Raw genomic sequence first — 19,592 nt, forward strand, 5'->3', positions numbered from 1 at the left:
GAGAGAAATATACATTAGACTATTGTTTATTTATTTACTATTATTATAGACTATTGTTTATTTATTTACTATTATTATAGACTATTGTTTATTTATTTACTATTATTATAGACTATTGTTTATTTATTTACTATTATTATAGACTATTGTTTATTTATTTACTATTATTATAGACTATTGTTTTTTATTTATTGATTATTGTTACTACCATATCTTTAATCGATGCCCTTTTGGTCTTCCGGATACAAGGAGAGAGCTCTTAACATGATTTGTTTCCAGATTTCAAATGGGTCCATTTTCTCAAAATGTTACAAATTACCACCTCGAATTTTTCAAATTCTTGTCATTTCATTTCAATACGAACCCTCTAACTAATTGATATATTCTTTTCATTTCAATGCAAACTCCCTATCTGATTGTTATAGCTCTAACTCCTTTTCCTTTTAGTGCGAACCCTAAATCAACAAAATGATCTAAACAACAAATATAAAACATTATAAAACTATATAAGAGTTTTTCATGACTTCAGATTAATATTCTTGAAATATCAGAATTGAATCATCTGAATTAGTACCTTAAGCTATATTTCGGTGCATTTCACTTCATTTTGCTTTATATACAAACGTCAGTTTTACAAAGTACGAAAATGCCCCCGTTCGCAAATCAAACAGAAACTTAACGAAGCGTTCTATTTCAAATCACACTTTCACAACTTCTGTTGAAGACAAAGCATTTCCAAGCCACACAATGCTGAAGCCTGTTCATCTTCAATTCGTAGACAAAATCCTTTTCAGAACTTTTCATGGAATGTATTCACGCAACTGGAAATAATGCAGCTTTCGCAATGCGTCTTCTCACTTCGCCCGTTTGAAAGGATGCTGGGGACGCAGGAGTGCGCATCACAAATCCAATTTCGTAATGAGGTGGAATAGATGCTGCAACAGGATGCAGGAGAGGCAAACTCTACTCCTAGTCTTGAAAAGGAGGGACGGTAAATAGTAGTCCTGATGAATGATGTGGGAATAGGAGGTGGGGTATTCAGTAGATGCAAATTAGGAGTTCTCAGAATAAGGTGTCATCTTGCTGCGAGTTGTAAATATTATCGATGGTTTTGTGGTAGTCAGTACTTAGAATTCGTATGTTTGACTAAATTAATGCCAACTTCGAAATTTTAATTTTATGAAATTATGTAATTTTTTTCTTTCAACGTCGTAACAAATTACTTGAAATTCGAGTTTTATTTGCATGCAATTGAGTTTTATGAGTTTCATTAACCTACAATTTTTAAATTATTAAATCTTTGATTTTGTAACTTATCTACATTTTACGAAACTTTTTCTTTCTTTCTTACACGATTTCTAAGAAATTGAAATACAGAACATGAACTTATTTTTTGTCTAGGCCTCCAAGTAAGATAGTTTTAAAATTTTGTAATGAATAAAGAAATAATAGATAAATAAAGCAAATAAAGAAATAAAATAAAATAAAAATATATAAATAAATAAAATAAGAATATAAATAAATAAAATAAGAATATAAATAAATAAAATAAGAATATAAATAAATAAAATAAGAATATAAATAAATAAAATAAGAATATAAATAAATAAAATAAGAATATAAATAAAATAAAAATATAAACAAAACAAAACTATAAATAAAATGAAAATATAAATAAAATAAAAATAAATAAATAAGAATATAAATAAAATAAAAATATAAATAAAATGAAAATATAAATAAAATGAATATAAATAAAATAAGATTATAAATAAATTAAAAATATAAAAAAATAAAACAGTAAATAAAATGAAAATATAAATAAAATAAAAATATAAATAAAATAAAAAAAATCGATTAAGCATCAAAATTTCAATTTTGCAATGACGTGGTATAGATGATGCAGCAGAATGTAGGAGAGGCAAACTCTACTCCTAGTCTTGAAAAGGCGGGACGGTAAATAGTAGTCCTGATGAATGATGTGGGAATAGGAGGTGGGGGATTCAGTAGATGCAAATTAGGAGTTCTCAGAATAAGGTGTCATCTTGCTGCGAGTTGTAAATATTATCGATGGTTTTGTGGTAGTCAGTACTTAGAATTCGTATGTTTGACTAAATTAATGCCAAGTTTTAATTTTATAAAATTATGTAATTTTTTTCTTTCAGCATCGTAACAAATTACTTGAAATTCGAGTTTTATTTGCATGCAATTAAGTTTTATGAGTTTCATTAACCAACAATTTTTAAATTATTAAATCTTTGATTTTGTAACTTATAAGTAACTTCTACATTTTACGAAACTTTTTCTTTTTTTCTTACACGATTTCTAAGAAATTGAAATACAGAACTTGAACTTATTTTTTGTCTAGGCCTCCAAGTAAGACAGTTTTAAAATTTTGTAATGAATAAAGAAATAATAGATAAATAAAGCAAATAAAGAAATAAAATAAAATAAAAATATATAAATAAATAAAATAAGAATATAAATAAAAGGAAAATATAAGTAAAATAAAACTATAAATAAAATGAAAATATAAATAAAATAAAAATAAATAAAATAAGAATATAAATAAAATAAAAATATAAATAAAATGAAAATATAAATAAAATGAATATAAATAAAATAAGATTATAAATAAAATAAAAATATAAAAAAATAAAACAGTAAATAAAATGAAAATATAAATAAAATAAAAATATAAATAAAATAAAAAAAATTGATTAAGCATCAAAATTTCAATTTTGCAATGAGGTGGTATAGATGATGCAGCAGGATGTAGGAGAGGCAAACTCTACTCCTAGTCTTGAAAATGCGGGACGGTAAATAGTAGTCCTGATGAATGATGTGGGAATAGGAGGTGGGGGATTCAGTAGATGCAAATTAGGAGTTCTCAGAATAAGGTGTCATCTTGCTGCGAGTTGTAAATATTATCGATGGTTTTGTGGTAGTCAGTACTTAGAATTCGTATGTTTGACTAAATTAATGCCAACTTCGAAATTTTAATTCTATGAAATTATGTAATTTTTTTCTTTCAACGTCGTAACAAATTACTTGAAATTCGAGTTTTATTTGCATGCAATTGAGTTTTATGAGTTTTATTAACCTACAATTTTTAAATTATTAAATCTTTGATTTTGTAACTTATAAGTAACTTTCACGTTTTACATAACTTTTACTTTCTTTCTTGCATGATTTCCAAGAAATTTTACAGTACTTGAATAAATTTTTTTTCTAGGCCTCCAATTAAGATAGTTTTAAAATTTCGTAATAAATGAATAAATAATAAATAAATAAAGCAAATAAACAAATAAAATAAATAAATTAATGAAAATAAATGAATAAATAAAATAAAAATAAATAAAATAAGAATGTAAATAAAATAAAAATATAAACAAAATAAAACAATAAATAAAATGAAAATATAAATAAAATAAAAATATAAATAAAATAAAAATATAAATAAAATAAAAATATAAATAAAATAAAAAAAATCGATTAAGCATCGAAATTTCAATTTCGCAATGAGGAGGTATAGATCCTGCAGCAGGATGTAGGAGAGGTAAACTCTATTCCTAATCTTGAAAAAGCGGGACAATAAATAGTAGTCCTGATGAATGATGAGGGTGTAGGAGGTGGCAGGATACCATGTTCTAAAGTTGTGTGTTTTTGTACGTTATTTAAAAATTATATATTCATTAAATATTTTTAGTACAATCTGAAAGTTAAAAAAAAAGTGAAATCTAATCATTTTAGTAAAATATGAGTTTTGAGTAGCATGTAAATATTTTTTGCATGGTAACGGGATACTTGCAAGTGAGGTAGTGTGGGTATCTTGATCCTGATTGGTTGTTGAAACGTAGCATTTGTTTACGTTAGCAACTGTTCTTTCCATTCTATTTCAAGTAAGCCAAACTTGTCAAGTACGAATTCTTTTAAGTAACACAGCCTACTTTTTTTCATAAAGATTTCAATTATACCACTATACATTTACACAAATACTTAACACAAAGTCAGGCATGAAGCCATGTAGAACATAAACAAACTTATTATACATCGAAGTTGCCAGGTACACAAAACAAAAATATATCAGTGTTACAATTAAATACAAAAACAAGTAATAAATAAAGTAAGTAAAAGAAGTAGACTAGAAAGAATTATCTTTCAACAAAGTCGTTATGTTGTATGGCTCTGTATTTAACTAACTTAATATTTAATTAAAATTTTAAGTTATGTAGAGAAACTTAGCTCAAATTTAATACTCCATATTGATGATAAAGATTAGTTGGTGCTGACGTCATAAGTCACATGAGTTGATATTGGTTGTCTTCTTCTTCTTGGAGTGCAAGCACCCAATTAATGTATTTATGTAATTGCATGACACAAAATAAATTAACTTTGCATGTTATGAAATAATGTTCAAATTTATTCATGAAAACATTTCTCTTTCAGGCTTCCACTGCCAACAACAATATATTCGTGCTCGTCCAAACGACACAGAGATAGCAACAAGCCAAAATGTCGAGTTTCAGTGCCACGTTGCCAACAAAGATGGACCTGTACAGTGGAACAAAGAAGGGATAGTTTTAAGTATGGAATCTCCGTTTTAATAATAAATATTAATTATTATATACTCAACTTTTCATGAAAGTTAAGAACTTTTTACATATTCTTGCTAACGATCATTTGTAATTAAAGAGTAAAAATACTCCGATTGATGATAAAAATTTATAAATTAAGTATTCATGGTGGAGATAATATTCGAAAATAAACATTTCATCCTCAATTTATTCATTTTGGATAAACATATATATATATATATATATATATATATATATATATATATATATATATATATATATATATATATATATATATATATATAAGGAAAACTGAGTTTCATAAATAGCTTGTAGCGAATAGCCTGCTGTATTGAAGACTTCTAAAAATGTTACTTCTGAATTCATTAAAGTACCGCTTTAAAACTTCTTCCCATAGTTTTACAAGTGACATCAACATTTCATCAGGACAAATATTTAAACAGATTGAAATCAAATACGAAATTAATTAAGAAAACTAATTAATTAATTAAGAAAATTGATATTCTTAACTAATAATGCTGATTCACTGTGCCATAACTAGAACTACCAATAAATTTAAAGATATTGTTGAATCTATTTTTTTTCATATGGTCAGACGTTTGTACAGAACTTAATAATTTCTTTTGCGGGAAGTTTACTATGTAAGGCTAATGAGAAGATGTGCTTCGTTAATAGCTTCCTGCTGCAGATAAACTTCTGAAGATGATGTTTCTAAATTCATTAAAATACCACTTTGAACATTCTTTACCTAAGCTTTTCAAATGACGTCAACATTTCATCAAACCAAATATTTAAATTGATCAGAATCAGATAAAATGAATGAAACTGATCAAAACTTCCTTAAATAAATCACGGATTTCGGTTTACTCTGAAAACATCGACATTTGATCATATAAATGTCATGAATTAGTAATTTAAAATAAAATGTTAGGAAACTAAAAACCTAATCTTAAATTAAAAAATATTTATCAAGACACCGTAATATAAATTAAAGAACATCAATCAATCAATCGAATTAAAACTATCTCTCTATGTCACTTCACGCAACTGTGTTCATCAAATTTCTTAATCTTGATCTTAATCTAACGTGACCTTTAAAAATTTTAAAAGAAGCGAAGACTTGGTATTTCTTATTAAGAAACTAATAATTAAGATAGTTCTATGCTACATTACTTTCTTTTTCTGCTTTTTTAATATTCTTTCACTTAATTGCACAAGGAATAAAGCATATATGAAATATTAAATGTTTCTAAATAATAACCGAATAATGTTGAAAATAAAGCATTACTTACTTGGAATTGGCAATGAATTTAAAGATATCGTTTAATCTAATTTATTTACATGGACAGCTGTGTCAAACTTATTTTAAACTTTTATTATGAAAATAAAAAAGAGCACCTTGTCTCATAGATGATTAGATTATTTAATTGTGATATTCTAACAAAATAGTGATATTCTTAAATAATGAATATTCTTAAAATAGGAATAATGAATATTTCTTAAATAGTTTTTTCTTAAATAGTATGAAAGTTTCAAAAAATGTGTCTGTGAAGAAAAATCTGTTAAAATTTTTTTATTATTACATCTCTGGTAAACAAAAATATTTTAATATCCTTCCTAGTGTTAGGAAATAACTATATTTGTTATTATTTAGACAGTTAACTGCAACCCATATATATCAACTACCACGAAAAAAAGATTTATGTTGAATATTTAATGTAACAAATTTTATGTCTTATAATAATATTTTTTATTTAATTAATTTCATTAACAATGAATTTGATTAACAGTGATTTATTTGATGATTATGGCTACAAATATAACGGAAATCATGAAAGAGAAATTTTAAACAGCCGGCGAAATTTGACAAATTAAGCTTTTCTTATTTGATAAGTTGCTTATAATCCCATATGGTAGATAATGATTAAGAAACTTTTAAAGAATATTTTTTTTTATTTTACCTATTTGGTTAAGTGTTAAAATTTTAGATAATAATTCTATGATAATAAAATACAATATGATTTGTCGACTTCAAAAGAATTTTTTGACATAAGTAATTATCATTTTATCTCTTGCCTATTTCTCTCCAAAAAGAAACTTGTTTATAAAAGCTTATTAATTCTGCATAACTGAGTAATGCTTGGGTTAGAAATATTTATTCTTATATTACTGTCCATAATTTAAAACTATGAAGTTTGTAAATAACAAAAAAAAAATTCGTTACTGGAAGGGCTGAGCTTACATAGGTCCAGTGTGTCTGATTTTTCTATATGAATTAATGACAATCGATTAGGAAAAATTATATTATAATACATCAGTTTCCTTTTTTGCATGAGAGTGGAATATTCTAAATCGGAACTCTAACTTAAAAAAACAGCTACATGCTGCAGCTGTATTACAATATTACCAGACGTGCTTGATATTGACTTAGAAACTGAAGTAAATAGACGTTTTAAATTGTTAAATCCAATTTATGTTTTAGAATAAAAAACGAAAATTTTATAAGTTAAGACAACACAGTATGCAAAGTAATTGAATTTAAAAATATTTTTTGAACTATGGTTTTCATATTCAGAGATTTCTTCAGCAAAGTTTCAGTTTTTTTTTACCATACAAAACAGTTTTCATTGTAAAGTTCATATCTAACAATAATCATAATAACAAAATAAGAAATGGAATTTTGCTATGATTTAGAAAAAAATCATCTAATCGTAACTGAAAAATAGGGGTTTAGGTTTAAAAAATGTTTATTTGATTTAAAAAAAAAAGGTTTTTTACTTCAAAAAACTTTGTTTCATTTATTTATATCCACTAAAGGCCCATAAATAATAGCCGTAGAGGATAAAAAAGAATGTTATTATCATGATTGTTTATCTTCAATGAAATTGCGTATTAAAAAATAATATTTTAATGTTGATTTCCCAAATAAAGTTTTAAGCCATGATAGTAGCGCCCTCTAGCGCAACTTTCGCATATAGCCAAGTCACATCAGCTTATAGGGTACGATGTGTGAATTTCAATGAATAAGTACTGTGAGGAAAAATTATATTTCATTTCGAAGCCTGTTTAAAAAAAAACAGTTTTTATGAAACAGGCTTCTTTTAATTTGAAGCTCTATTTAAATAGAAGAATATAAAGTAATTAATCAATAATAAAATAATTTGTTAAACTATAAGAGGATAAAATGATTTTAGCGGAATGAATCTTAAATCTTGAATTTTAATTTTGCTATTCAAGAAGATTAATTCAAATCTATTTTCTATCATGCATTAAATGCTATTTTAACTTTAATTCTACAAACTTGAATTTGTACAGGGTATCCAAAAGGAGAAATTACAAATTTTTTTTATTTGCATTTTATTTTACCTACATTTTAGTAAGTTTTATACAAAAAATTGTAGTTGTCTACTGTGAGTCAAACGCAGAAGATGATTTCAAATTATTAAATTTTAAATTAATTATTAATTATTAAATTTTAAATTAATTTGAACTTAAAAGAAGAAGAATAAAGTCAAACAGTAACGGATAACTGTTATTTCCTTGTATGAAAAAAAGGCTGTTGGTGATTTTTAAGATTTAATCTTGACATGATTATGACATCAAAAGGTAATTAATCTATCGAAAATTAAGATATTATGAGACTAACAGCACTTCAGACTGTACTAGATTCTCACCAGGGCGAGAATTCGCAGACAGGGAGAGAATTCACCGAAAGTCTAGTCGAAAGAAGACTCTTTTAGTTAAATAGAAGGGCATGTAAAAAAAATAATACGTCACACAATAAAAGAAGACCTTTGGCTAAGAAGTTATTGAAGAACAACTGGTCGTTTTCTTACGAATGAATTAAAGAGCCAGGGGCTCATTGAGTTAAAAGCACTGAAGCGGTGGCAAGCTCATCTGTGAGACTAACAGCTTTGCAGACTGTTGTAGATTCTCACCAAAGCAGTCAGGGAGAGAATTTATCGAAAATCTAATCGAAAGAGGAATCTTTTAGCTAAACAGAAGAATGTGTCAAAAAGAATAGTACATCACTGCATAAAACCTTATCTTGGAACAACTTGTCGTTTTCTTACAAATGAATTTCCCGGGAATGCGTATATTTCCCGGTAAAAATTGATATTTATCAAAATTTTGAGATAAATTTAAGGTAATTTTTGATAAATTGAAGATAAAGTCTAGTGTCATGTTATCTTTTTTTGTGGGGCATACTTGCGTATTCCCACGAAATACCGAACCTAATTAATTTCTCGATTGATAAAAAGTTAAAAGTATATAAAGAATTGCATATTAACATTTGTAACTAAATATACATGGAACTAATTCGTGCCGAACATATTTAATTTTTAATCATCTGTACATCCGATGTCAAATCACTGAACTGCACTGGTAGGATAAAAAACATGGTTAGGGCCGACAAAACATTCCCTTTGCCCACTGAATCTGGAGTATTGATGTGAAAGCATTACAAGGCAGCTTAACTTCTTGCAGCTGGTTATATATTCAGGTTAGAGGACTAACGACATTGTCATGGCCGGCTGAAATCGTGCTCGATTTTCAACGTTGGCATTAAAATATTTTTACCATTCTCTTGACACATATGAGATATCCACTCTTCACTACTCTTCAGTTAGAAATGTTTTCGATGATGAAAATGTTATTAATATCAACACATATTGTTTAAAAAAAGCTATTTCTTATATCTTTGTGAAGTAGATTTATAATGTAAGAAGCAACATATGAAGTGCAAACAGTTTAGAACAAGCATTATTTTCTACTTTATAGGTTGTTGAGTATGTTAGTTAAAATACACATTAAATACAAGGTGTTCCGTGTACACCATTTAGAATAAATATATTTTGAAAAGTAACTTTTGAATAGTGAAAATATGGTACGAAAATGTACACAATACTTGTTTCAAATTAAAAAAAATTATACTTTAAAAAATTCTATGAAAATCTGATGAATCATTAATTAAATACTAGAAAATAATTAACCTTTTTTATTGCCGTAGTAAACTGCGAGAAAGTGAAATTTTTTGATGTTTTTGATCTAGCCCTACTCAATAATGACTCCTCTGATTTTGAAAAACTTTTTCGTTTTTTTCTCTTTTAAATATTAATATGTGCACGTAAATTTGCATATTTTTTTTCATTTCATGTTCTGTCTAGGTTTCTAAAGATATATAAAGAGAGGAATGTAGGCACAGGGTAACTATATACAGTATTAATACTTCTGTTCTCTAAATTTCTCTGCATTTTCTCTGTATTTATTACTCAAAATTTCTTTGAATTGGAAAACCGCATCAGTTTCATATGCGGTTGAATGGCAAATATTTTGTTGCAAATTCAAAAACAAGGTTTTAATGGGGAAAATGACAATTGTCAATTTGCTTTTTTTTTAAAATTTACTTCTTTTAAGACTATTTTTATTCGACGCATTTAATAATATTATGCCGGTGTAATAGCCACCCATATTTTTGAAAGTTTTATGAGTGCCTATACTATATATAGATATAATCTATTTTTCTTCTTCAGATTTTTCGCTCAGATAGGAAACATTAAGTCAACAGGGCTTTCTTAATTCAGTGGTTTATATACATACTTTTGTGCTACGCATGATAAATGCAGAGTTTTGCTTTAATTTTTTAATAATTGCCATGATTCTGTATGCATTCCACGACGCCTGTATACCCGTATATCACATATATCCGTAAACCACGACTTTATTCACATACTATGGTATAATGCATAGATTAGCTAAAAAAAAAGTAATATTTTTCTAAGAAATAAAAAATTTAAATTTTGAAATTATTAGGTATTAGCAGCTCAGTATTTTATGCTGAAAATATTTGGCGATTTTGTTTTGGTCGATTCTTAGCGGTGGCTTAATGATCATCATACTTTAGCTCTGTGAGAATCAGTTTCATTGGGAAATAAAGATGGCTTTTTGTTTACTGCTGTTCGGATTGTTATAATTATGAAGTTGGTCATGAAATTGTATGGTTTGTCTACGATAAGAACTTCCCCCTCCACAAAGTGTGAGGCCGTGTGCTGCTATGAAAACAATAAAAGCGCATTTCAGGGAAGGTAGCTTCTCTTCACTTAGACTGACACAGTAAATCGAAGAAAAAGATTCCCTTTCTCTCGTCTACCCGAGCCCAAAATTCTCCTAAACAGTTTCACTACACCCCATCTTGAAATAGTTAAACCTTGTTACCATAGTCACCGCCACGGGTTCAGACGAATGGCTAGGGGAGTTTTTACTTTAGACAAACTATAGAGCCATAACCTTCATGACACCCCCCCTGGATCACAATGAACTGTTTTGGATTTGTTTTGCATTCTTTATATGATTATATAGAAAAGACTTGATCATATCGATATAAAAATCTTGGGGAAAAATAATCTATTTTTTGATTAGAAATTTTTATTGATTATAACAGCAATATTGTTAAAAAAATAAGAACATTTGTGCTACACTCTGAATTACTGTTTAATCCGCGGATGAAAATAATTTTCATACTTGGTCTCTTATTATAAAATTTTAAAGAAAATACGTTATAGTTTTACAAATTTAGTATTCTAATCCCAAGACCTTCAAAGTTTTCACTGTCTCCTCCATTAAGGCCTAAAGATGAAGGCTTAATCAGTAAATTCTTTATTTAAGATGAAAAGCTTTTATCTCGTGATCCCTTCCCCCGATAGTTTAGAAATATAAGAAAAACTACGCCTTTTTCACGGTTTTGGAAATATTTTAAGCATTTCCTACAATGCCATGCAATTGAAAAAACAACTTAAAATTTCCCGAAAGTTCTCGAGAAGGCTACTATTTTCTTTCTCTTGTTAATAAAATCAACGCTAAAGTTGTTGTTGTTGTCGTAGTTCATTTACGTCGCACTAGAGCTGCACAAAGGGCTATTAGTGACAGACTGGGAAACATCCCTGAGGATGATCCTAACCATGACATGCCATCACAATTTTGATCTTCTGCAGAGGGGATGGCACTCCCGCTTCGGAAGCCCGACGACTTGTACGCGAAGTCGAGCACTTTACGGTAGAACAGTTTAACGAGGACCAATACCGCACACCCTCGGTCCCTACGCAGACTGATCCAAGTGGTCACCCTCCCGCACACTGACAGCAGTCAGTGATGCTTGACTTCGGTGATCTGCTGGGAACCGTGTCTTAATGATCAGTCCACTACGGGACACAATCAGCGCTAAGAAAAAAAAATCAGATAATTGATAAAAGAAAATGATCTTGAAAAAAAATTGGAATGTGTAGTTCATCATGTAAAAATACCAAATATATAAAAATTGTCAATCTTGATTTTTTTCCTTTTCTTACGTTGATTTTTCGATTGCACGGAAATAAGTAACTGTTCCTCTGAATGGTCATTAGGATAATTATGACTAATTACATTGCAGCTACAATACTACTAGCTAAGCGCATTGCACTATTTGCACATTGCATACTTACTACTTCTGCTAGCTCAATACATTGCAGTTTTGAAATAATACGCCAAATTTTCATTTCGGAAGTAGTTGGCGAGTTAGAGTACATACCTTATTGTAACTTTTTAGGATTAGTTATCAGAATTTCATTCAAATTCATTTTACTTTCAAATTCATATTGTTTCAGAATTACATATCTTGGTTCAGAATAACATTTAAATTCATTTTGTTTATCAGTAAAGTGCTCTTTTGATTGATTTTTAGTTAAATTTAACTTATAATCAAGATAAAATAAAAAAATAAAAAACTCTTGAAAATCTCTTAAAAACTAAACAGTTGAAATTCTTCTACAAATATGTATGTTGCCGTTTGAAGTTATGTTTGCCTGAAACAATAGTTTTTCTGTCGGTCCTGATAGAGTCAAGAATATTCATAATACGTATATACGTTTTTTATGAATATGTATGTTGGAGTTTGAAGTTATGCTTGCCTGAAACAAGAATTTTTATGTCGGTCCTGAGTCAGTCAAGACTCTTTATAATACGTGTATACGTTTTTTTATAAACTGTATGTTGCTATTTGAAGTTATGGTTGCCTGAAACAAAAATTTTTTCTGTCGGTCCTCAGAGAGTCAAGATTCTTCATAATACGTATATAAGTTATTTAAAAATATGTATGTTGCAGTTTGAAGTTATATTTGCCTGAAACAAGAATTTTTCTGTCATTCCTTAGACAGTCAAGATTCTTTATAATACGTATGTACGTGTTTTATAAATGCGTAAGTTGCCGTTTGAATTTATGTTTGCCTGAAACAAGAATTTGTCTGTCGATCCTGGGAGAGTCGATTTTTTTTATTTATTTTTGACATGATTGTAACAGGTTGCTAATGCCTACTCAAACTCAGATTCGAAAATTTGTCAGTATTTCTAAAGTGGTCGTTTTTGAAAGGTGTATTTTCAAGGTAAACAACTTTGAAATTTCTGAAAAATAATCAGTTTCTCTATTAATGACTGCTCGTTGATGGATTTGGTCTTCTTAAAAGTGTCACTTGACAAGAAAGAAAAAATAGTAAGAACTGGTGTCATTTATATTTATCAATCACCCAAATGAATCCAAAACATAAGAATAAGATTATTTTTGGTTTTCTTTGATTAGGTAATGTTTTAGGTCTAGGTTTTGAATCGGTTGCTGTTGTTGTCTTATTAATATTTATCAATTTAAGGCAGAGGGGTGCGCTCCTTTTTTTTGAAAGTGACATCATCTATGACCACGAATTCGACTACTGCAACATACATACGTCACATTCCGTTCTAAAGAGAGGACATATTCATACGCGATCTACCCATCCACAAATCGTTAATTTTGACCTGAACCAGAGCACGATCAATCTTCGATCCAGTAATCCCAGGGGTCTTGATTTGTTCTGAGAATTTGAGGACTTGGTGACCCCGATAGATTCAGGTGCATCAGTCACCATTTTGTACATGAGGAGACTTCGGTCAGGGGGGATCGAGTTCATGACCTCCTGCACATGGGCCCAGCACCCTACCAAGCATGCTTTCCCGAACTTGAATCGGGAAACTTAACTACTTAAAATATCAGTTTCTATATTATCGCATAAACTCTTTTTTACAGGATTTTTACAGGATCTCATAAAATCCTGTTGAAATTTTGGAATTTTATTATAAAACTAATTTCTTTTAAGTTCATTTTAGTTCAGTTTATTTTTAAACAGGAATGAAACCATTACTTCATTTCCAAAAATACATTTAGAATTTTAAATGTTATTGATATTTTTCTTCATAAGAAATTATAGTGAATTCTACATCAAATTTGCATGTAGAAAGGATCCGTCTAAAAACGTTTAGTTTTATTGCTAAAAAATTATAAGTAGTTATTAATTTATAGTCGTCTTAAAATATTTCAAATTTTTCTTCTACTCAAATTGTCAATTTATTTTTAAAATTCGCCAGTAAAATGTTGAAGTTATGAGAACTTACCATATGAAATTAATTAGTTCAATAATTGAAAGTGTTTTGGTGAAATAGTTGATTAAGACTTGCATTTACTCAGAAAGGTGATTCAGTTTTCTGAAACTAATCAAAATTTTCGCATCATATAATGGTTTGTCGTTCATAAAAATAGTTTTCGAAAATTTAAAGTATTGTAACTAGCTTAAAATTTTATGAAAAAATCTTATCACGATCAAGCGCTTTCATTGAGATTCAAATTCGCAACATATATTATGCCATTAATATTGCACACTCAGACAGGTGTCTATTTCATCGTAAATGTTTTGTGTATTTGCACGGCTAGCTGATGTTTATTTAATTTTATTTTTCTTATTCTGTATCTGTCGTTGAACAGCAGTCCCAATTTTTTAGTTTACGACTACTAATATTCAACTCCTTAGCCTTGTAAATTTGATACCATCCCAGAAGAAAACGGAACTCCTGGAGACAGTATTGGGAGAAATTTACCCTCATGGCGGACTTTTTTGATGGAATTATCCCACATTTGCTTTACATGGAGAAAAAAAACACAAAACCTCCCACGGTTAGCCTGACTGCAAGATCCGTCTACCACTAAGGATATTTTAAGTCAGCACTGTGGTCAGTGCGAACTGTGTATGGAAATTGTTTCGTCCAGGCAGATGATCCGATACACCTACCCGATAAACCTATCAGGAGGCTTGTGCTCTTTTCTCTGAGCAACCATGACTCAAATGATGTTTATTATCATTAGCATTAGGACTTTTAAACTCCCTGAAGATCTTTTAATAAGAACAATATTTGATGCCAATTTTGCAACATACTTCCGTCGAGAAAAATTATAAGTATTTTTTTAATCACATCTTATTTTATTACGAATTATATAGGATATAGATCAAATAATACGATAAATAATATCAATAAAAAATATTGAGTATGGAATAAATAATATTTTGCACATAACTTAAGGATATTATAGAAACGCTTGTGAGTATTATTTGCAATGACATGGCAAAATATATGTGCGAAATACATTATCATATTTCAAAAATATCTAAAAAAGCTTTTGCTTACGTCTAAACGTTCCATAGAATGAGTACGCAAATTAAATAATTATTTACACGCTTTATACTTAGCATAATACCACCAGGCATTTCATAAAATACTAGACTTTCATGCATTGTTAGCAAGATATACACTCAAATGTTGTACGAAAAAATATTGATCTATAATTTTTATATAGAATGTTTACAGATTAAATGTTAAAAGGATATAGACTAGCTCTCCATAAAATTACTTAACTAGACATATTTTCAAACTTAAAATATGAAATTAGGTAATTCAACTCTCTGATTTAATCTGTTTACAATTTTTACAGTCATCCATAGCTCAATTTTTATGAAATTTAATGCTTTTTTTCATATGTTTCGACTATTATTGAAAATTCTTTCATACTATCACTTCAAAAATAAAATGTTTTTCTGTCAACATGGTAAAAAATAAAGCTTAGAAAAAAATATATTAAAAATATAGTCTATATTGTATATTAACACTGTTTTAGTTTATAAATGTGTCAACATTTTCGTATAACTAAAAAACTCTTTTTGTGTATATTTCTGATTTATTGTTAAGTTTACAGAATCTATTAAGTCATTGAAGTGAAAAATAACAAATTATTATTTTTTTCACGAATTTGAATGGCTATAAAATATTTGAAATTTCAACCCGCGTTGTTCCTGAAACTATGAATCCCTGATATTCGGTAAGCATATTTTTTTTTTGGGTATTAAATTAATATTTTAAAAAGTAGTCATTCCGATTGCTCCATAAATGCCGCTCTTAATATATATTATTATAATCCTTATCAAAAATAGAAACACACATTTGGGGTTAAGAATCAATATTTAAGCAAAGAAAAAATAAAATGCTATTGTAATCTAACAAATTACATTAAAGGAAGGTAATTTTAATTAACACCAAAAATGTTTAATTAAAGATTGAAATTTCAAGGTTTTTCTAGAATAATCTGAGAGTTTCTTCTTTCAACTCCCCCCCCCCCCCTCAGTGTTTCGTAAAACGATCATGTCTGTCTTGTTCTTTATTGAATGCGTATTCCTGTTCTACGATTTGTCAGAATTTGATAAAATATTAATTTACGATCTCTCATGCTTTTTCATTTTTTATAATGATACTAAAAAATACATGTTAAGTGCGGTTATTACGGAACACTTTGCATTTATAGGATTTGGATCGATGAAAGCTATTTTATTAAATTACTTTAATTTCAATAATGTTTAAAATAATGCAACAAAGAAATACAAAATCTTTCACATTTTGAATATTTTTAATTGGAATTTTAAATATAGTGAGATGCTATTACAGTATAACACTTATCTCTTTATAATTGTAGCGCGTTTGCTATTTTTCCCTTACTAAGATTGAATTTTTAAATTCCCAATTATTAGCTAAAAAATCTCATCAAATATCGTATTTCTTAAATATGTTATCTTATTAAGTAGCCTATAATGTGTTCTGTCTTTGATTGTTGGTTTGGTTTCATTTGTCAATACTTTATCCTTCTTTGTGCATGTTTTGTTGCGCAAGCTATTGTGTCATATTGCGTATAATCGTAGTGGTGTTTTTAAACTTCTGTCAGAGGAAAGATAATGTTTTCTAATTTTCTCCTTGTAAAACAATAATCATTATCAGATCAATGATGGGAAAAAATGTTAATTTCAAAGATAACAAGCTCGTAAAAATTCAGTTCCATTAAAACAAGAATTAATAATAACTTTTCTATGCTCATTGAAATGATTAAGCCAACTAGAATGTTTACAAATCTATTTAGGATGCTCGTACCATTCTTAATCCCAAGGGGAAAAAATGAAATCGTTTCTAGGAATAATATTTAGTAGTATTACTTTATTTACATCGCACTAGAGGAGCATAGTGGGCTATTGGCGACTGTCTTATAGACATCCTAAAGAAGATCCGAAGATATCCCATCACAATTTGGATCCTCTTCAGAGAAGATGGCTCTCCCGCTTCGGAAGCAGCTAAAACAGATTAACTAGGACAGATACTTCATACTCTTGGTCTCTTCGCAGGCTGATCGCTTTAGTCAGCCACCCGCTTAGTGACCGCTCCAGAGTTCCACGATTACAAAGAGCGATTAAGAACAGTACCTTACAATCAGACCAATGTGGGATATGAGTAATATATAAATTTTTCATTAAATAACAAGCGTACTCAAAAAAGTGTGCTTGTTTACCTGCTAGCACTCTGCATTTATCAAATGCTTGATAGATCTGTTTTTCTGTCATTTGACAAAGTTTCAATTTGAGTGATTTGAAATTGAGCCCTATTGTTACATACTAATCTCTTCATAATACAGACTAATCCACCATTTCCTATATCAAAAACTAATTTTTTAAAATAGTAACTATTTACCAAAGAAAACAGAAGAATTTCTTCAAATATTTTACTTTTTTAAGAATATAATAAAGTATCCGATAATGTGTTTAGTTCTTATTTTCCATTTTTATCTGTAAGTATTTGATTTTTCTATGTGCATGTTTTTTTGCTTCGCAAACTAATGTGGCATAGTGTGTAAAATGTTGGCTGAGTCACTATATGGTAGCTATATTAAATCAAAAATTATTTTAAAGAGGAAAAGCTTTATTTCATTGAAAAACAGAAAAAATATTTTTGAAGCTTATTCGTATGTAAAAAATTCATTTCGCTTGCATTCTGTTAAACCCAACATTTAAGTAATTTTAAGTCTCGGCTTTAAAATATTTTCAAATAGATAACAGTAAAATGCATTTTACCTTTTTTTAGAGGTTTTATGAATTGAATAAAGATATAAAGTATTTTAATAAAATATTTCTTTTGAACTAAGCTTATGCAGTCATTCGATGGAAGCAAAAAGGAGAAATGGTGTAAAATATGTGGAATATATCCATTTATTCATTCACTTTTACCATTAATTTAATTTCTGAAAAGAAATTTTCTATTTTCATTTAGCTCATATTCTTATTATTTTTCATTGAAGCAATGACGAATATAATTAAGGTTCAACAGCTTCGCAAAAATATATTTTTATTTTATTATTAAGTTAATGTGGCGAAACAAAAACTCTTGAAGGAGAAGACATTTTTCGCCTCACAACGGGATAAAAGCTAACTGTAACACTTTTTTCTACGGTTAACTGATTTCATAAAGCAAGAGTACCAGTTGTACCATCGAACCATTGACAGTACCATTGAAATAATAAAAAATATTCAGAATGAGAAGGTAAAATTCAGGAAATTAACCAACTAAGCTAAGCAAAAATCTTTGTTTTACTCGGTATTTTTTGCAATATACAGGGCTGACAAAAATATGGCATTTAAACTAAATTCAGCCCTATTGGCAATATTTTTAACCTCAGCTAAATAATTTATGGCACACTAAATTATTTATATTCTTTTGTGCTGAAAAATTTGGACAAATCAAACAAATGTAAAAAAAATTGCATCATAACCGCAAAAAAAATCTGAATGAGATATGTATTTATCATCCTGTCGGATTTAAAGAGAAAAGTGAGAAAAAAGTCACCAAGTTAAAGGAAAAAAAACGATTATACGAGAAAGAAAGGTCCAACACTTTCAGAAAGCGATTGGCCATTAAGAATTACGTCGATTTTAAATTTTTCATTATCCTTATCAGATCAGAACAAATGATGGTAAAATAAAAGGTTAAAATCAAGCCTGACAATCGCTTAAAAAATTCAATTCTATTAAAATAAGCTTATTCAACATAAAAAATAACCGTTTGCAAATCTCTTCATGGTACCAATAGCCTCCTCGCGCCTTTGGTAAAAATGAGTAGAAAATCGTTTACATGAATATGTAAATTGTTGATCATATAACAAACGTTCTGCATTTTATCAAACGCTCAACAAATCTGTTTGAGTGACTTGAAATTGAACCCTGATTTTCAATCAATATGGGGTAAAATTCTATCACGTATTGATATTTAAGACTCTTTGACATTTTTTTAGTGTCTGTGAAAGTTTTAAAGTAAATAATTGATGTTATAAATATTATAACAGTACTCAGCCAACTGGCCTGTGTAAGGATCAGTGAACTGGCCTTGCATCAAAAAGGTTCTGGGTTCGAATCCCGGGCAAAGGCATGGATGTTCTTTCAGTTTCTATACTATCTGTTCTTACTGTGCGAGCAACGTTGGCCCACCTAATGTGGTGCCTCTGAAAGAGTGGTGAACAAATCTGCCCATAAGATACTTGTCTGACGAATTGTCATTCTTCAGGTGGGCATTGGAAAAAAAAATAACAGTACTCATCCGGTAACTGAGAACAAAAATAACGGAGGAGCTCCCCGAATTTCATTTCTCACATTTCATCTTCAAAAAAGCCCTCAGATTTCACCTATTTTAACGAACTTTATAACATAATTTGCTTAAAGAAAAACCAAACATTGTGCTAAGTTCATTTAAACCCATTGTGCAAGACCAAGTTTGAAGAGGAAGATACGAGGAAAACTTCCT

The 19,592-nt window shown here is 28.7% G+C and overlaps 1 protein-coding gene across 2 annotated transcripts in view; it reads left to right on the forward strand.

Annotated features, from left to right (window-relative positions):
• The window catches only part of LOC107454481 (nephrin), a 136,428-nt gene that overhangs the window by 23,217 nt on the left and 93,619 nt on the right, over positions 1 to 19,592 (forward strand). For both annotated transcript variants that reach the window (XM_071177675.2, XM_071177676.2), the window contains exon 2: positions 4,450 to 4,587. In XM_071177675.2, coding sequence (XP_071033776.1) covers positions 4,450 to 4,587 — 138 coding nt within the window. The remainder of the gene's footprint in view (positions 1 to 4,449; positions 4,588 to 19,592) is intronic.

This window comes from Parasteatoda tepidariorum, chromosome 2, assembly GCF_982258835.1.
Source record: "Parasteatoda tepidariorum strain Cologne lab strain chromosome 2, Ptep-v5.0, whole genome shotgun sequence".
Lineage (NCBI taxonomy): Eukaryota > Metazoa > Arthropoda > Arachnida > Araneae > Theridiidae > Parasteatoda > Parasteatoda tepidariorum.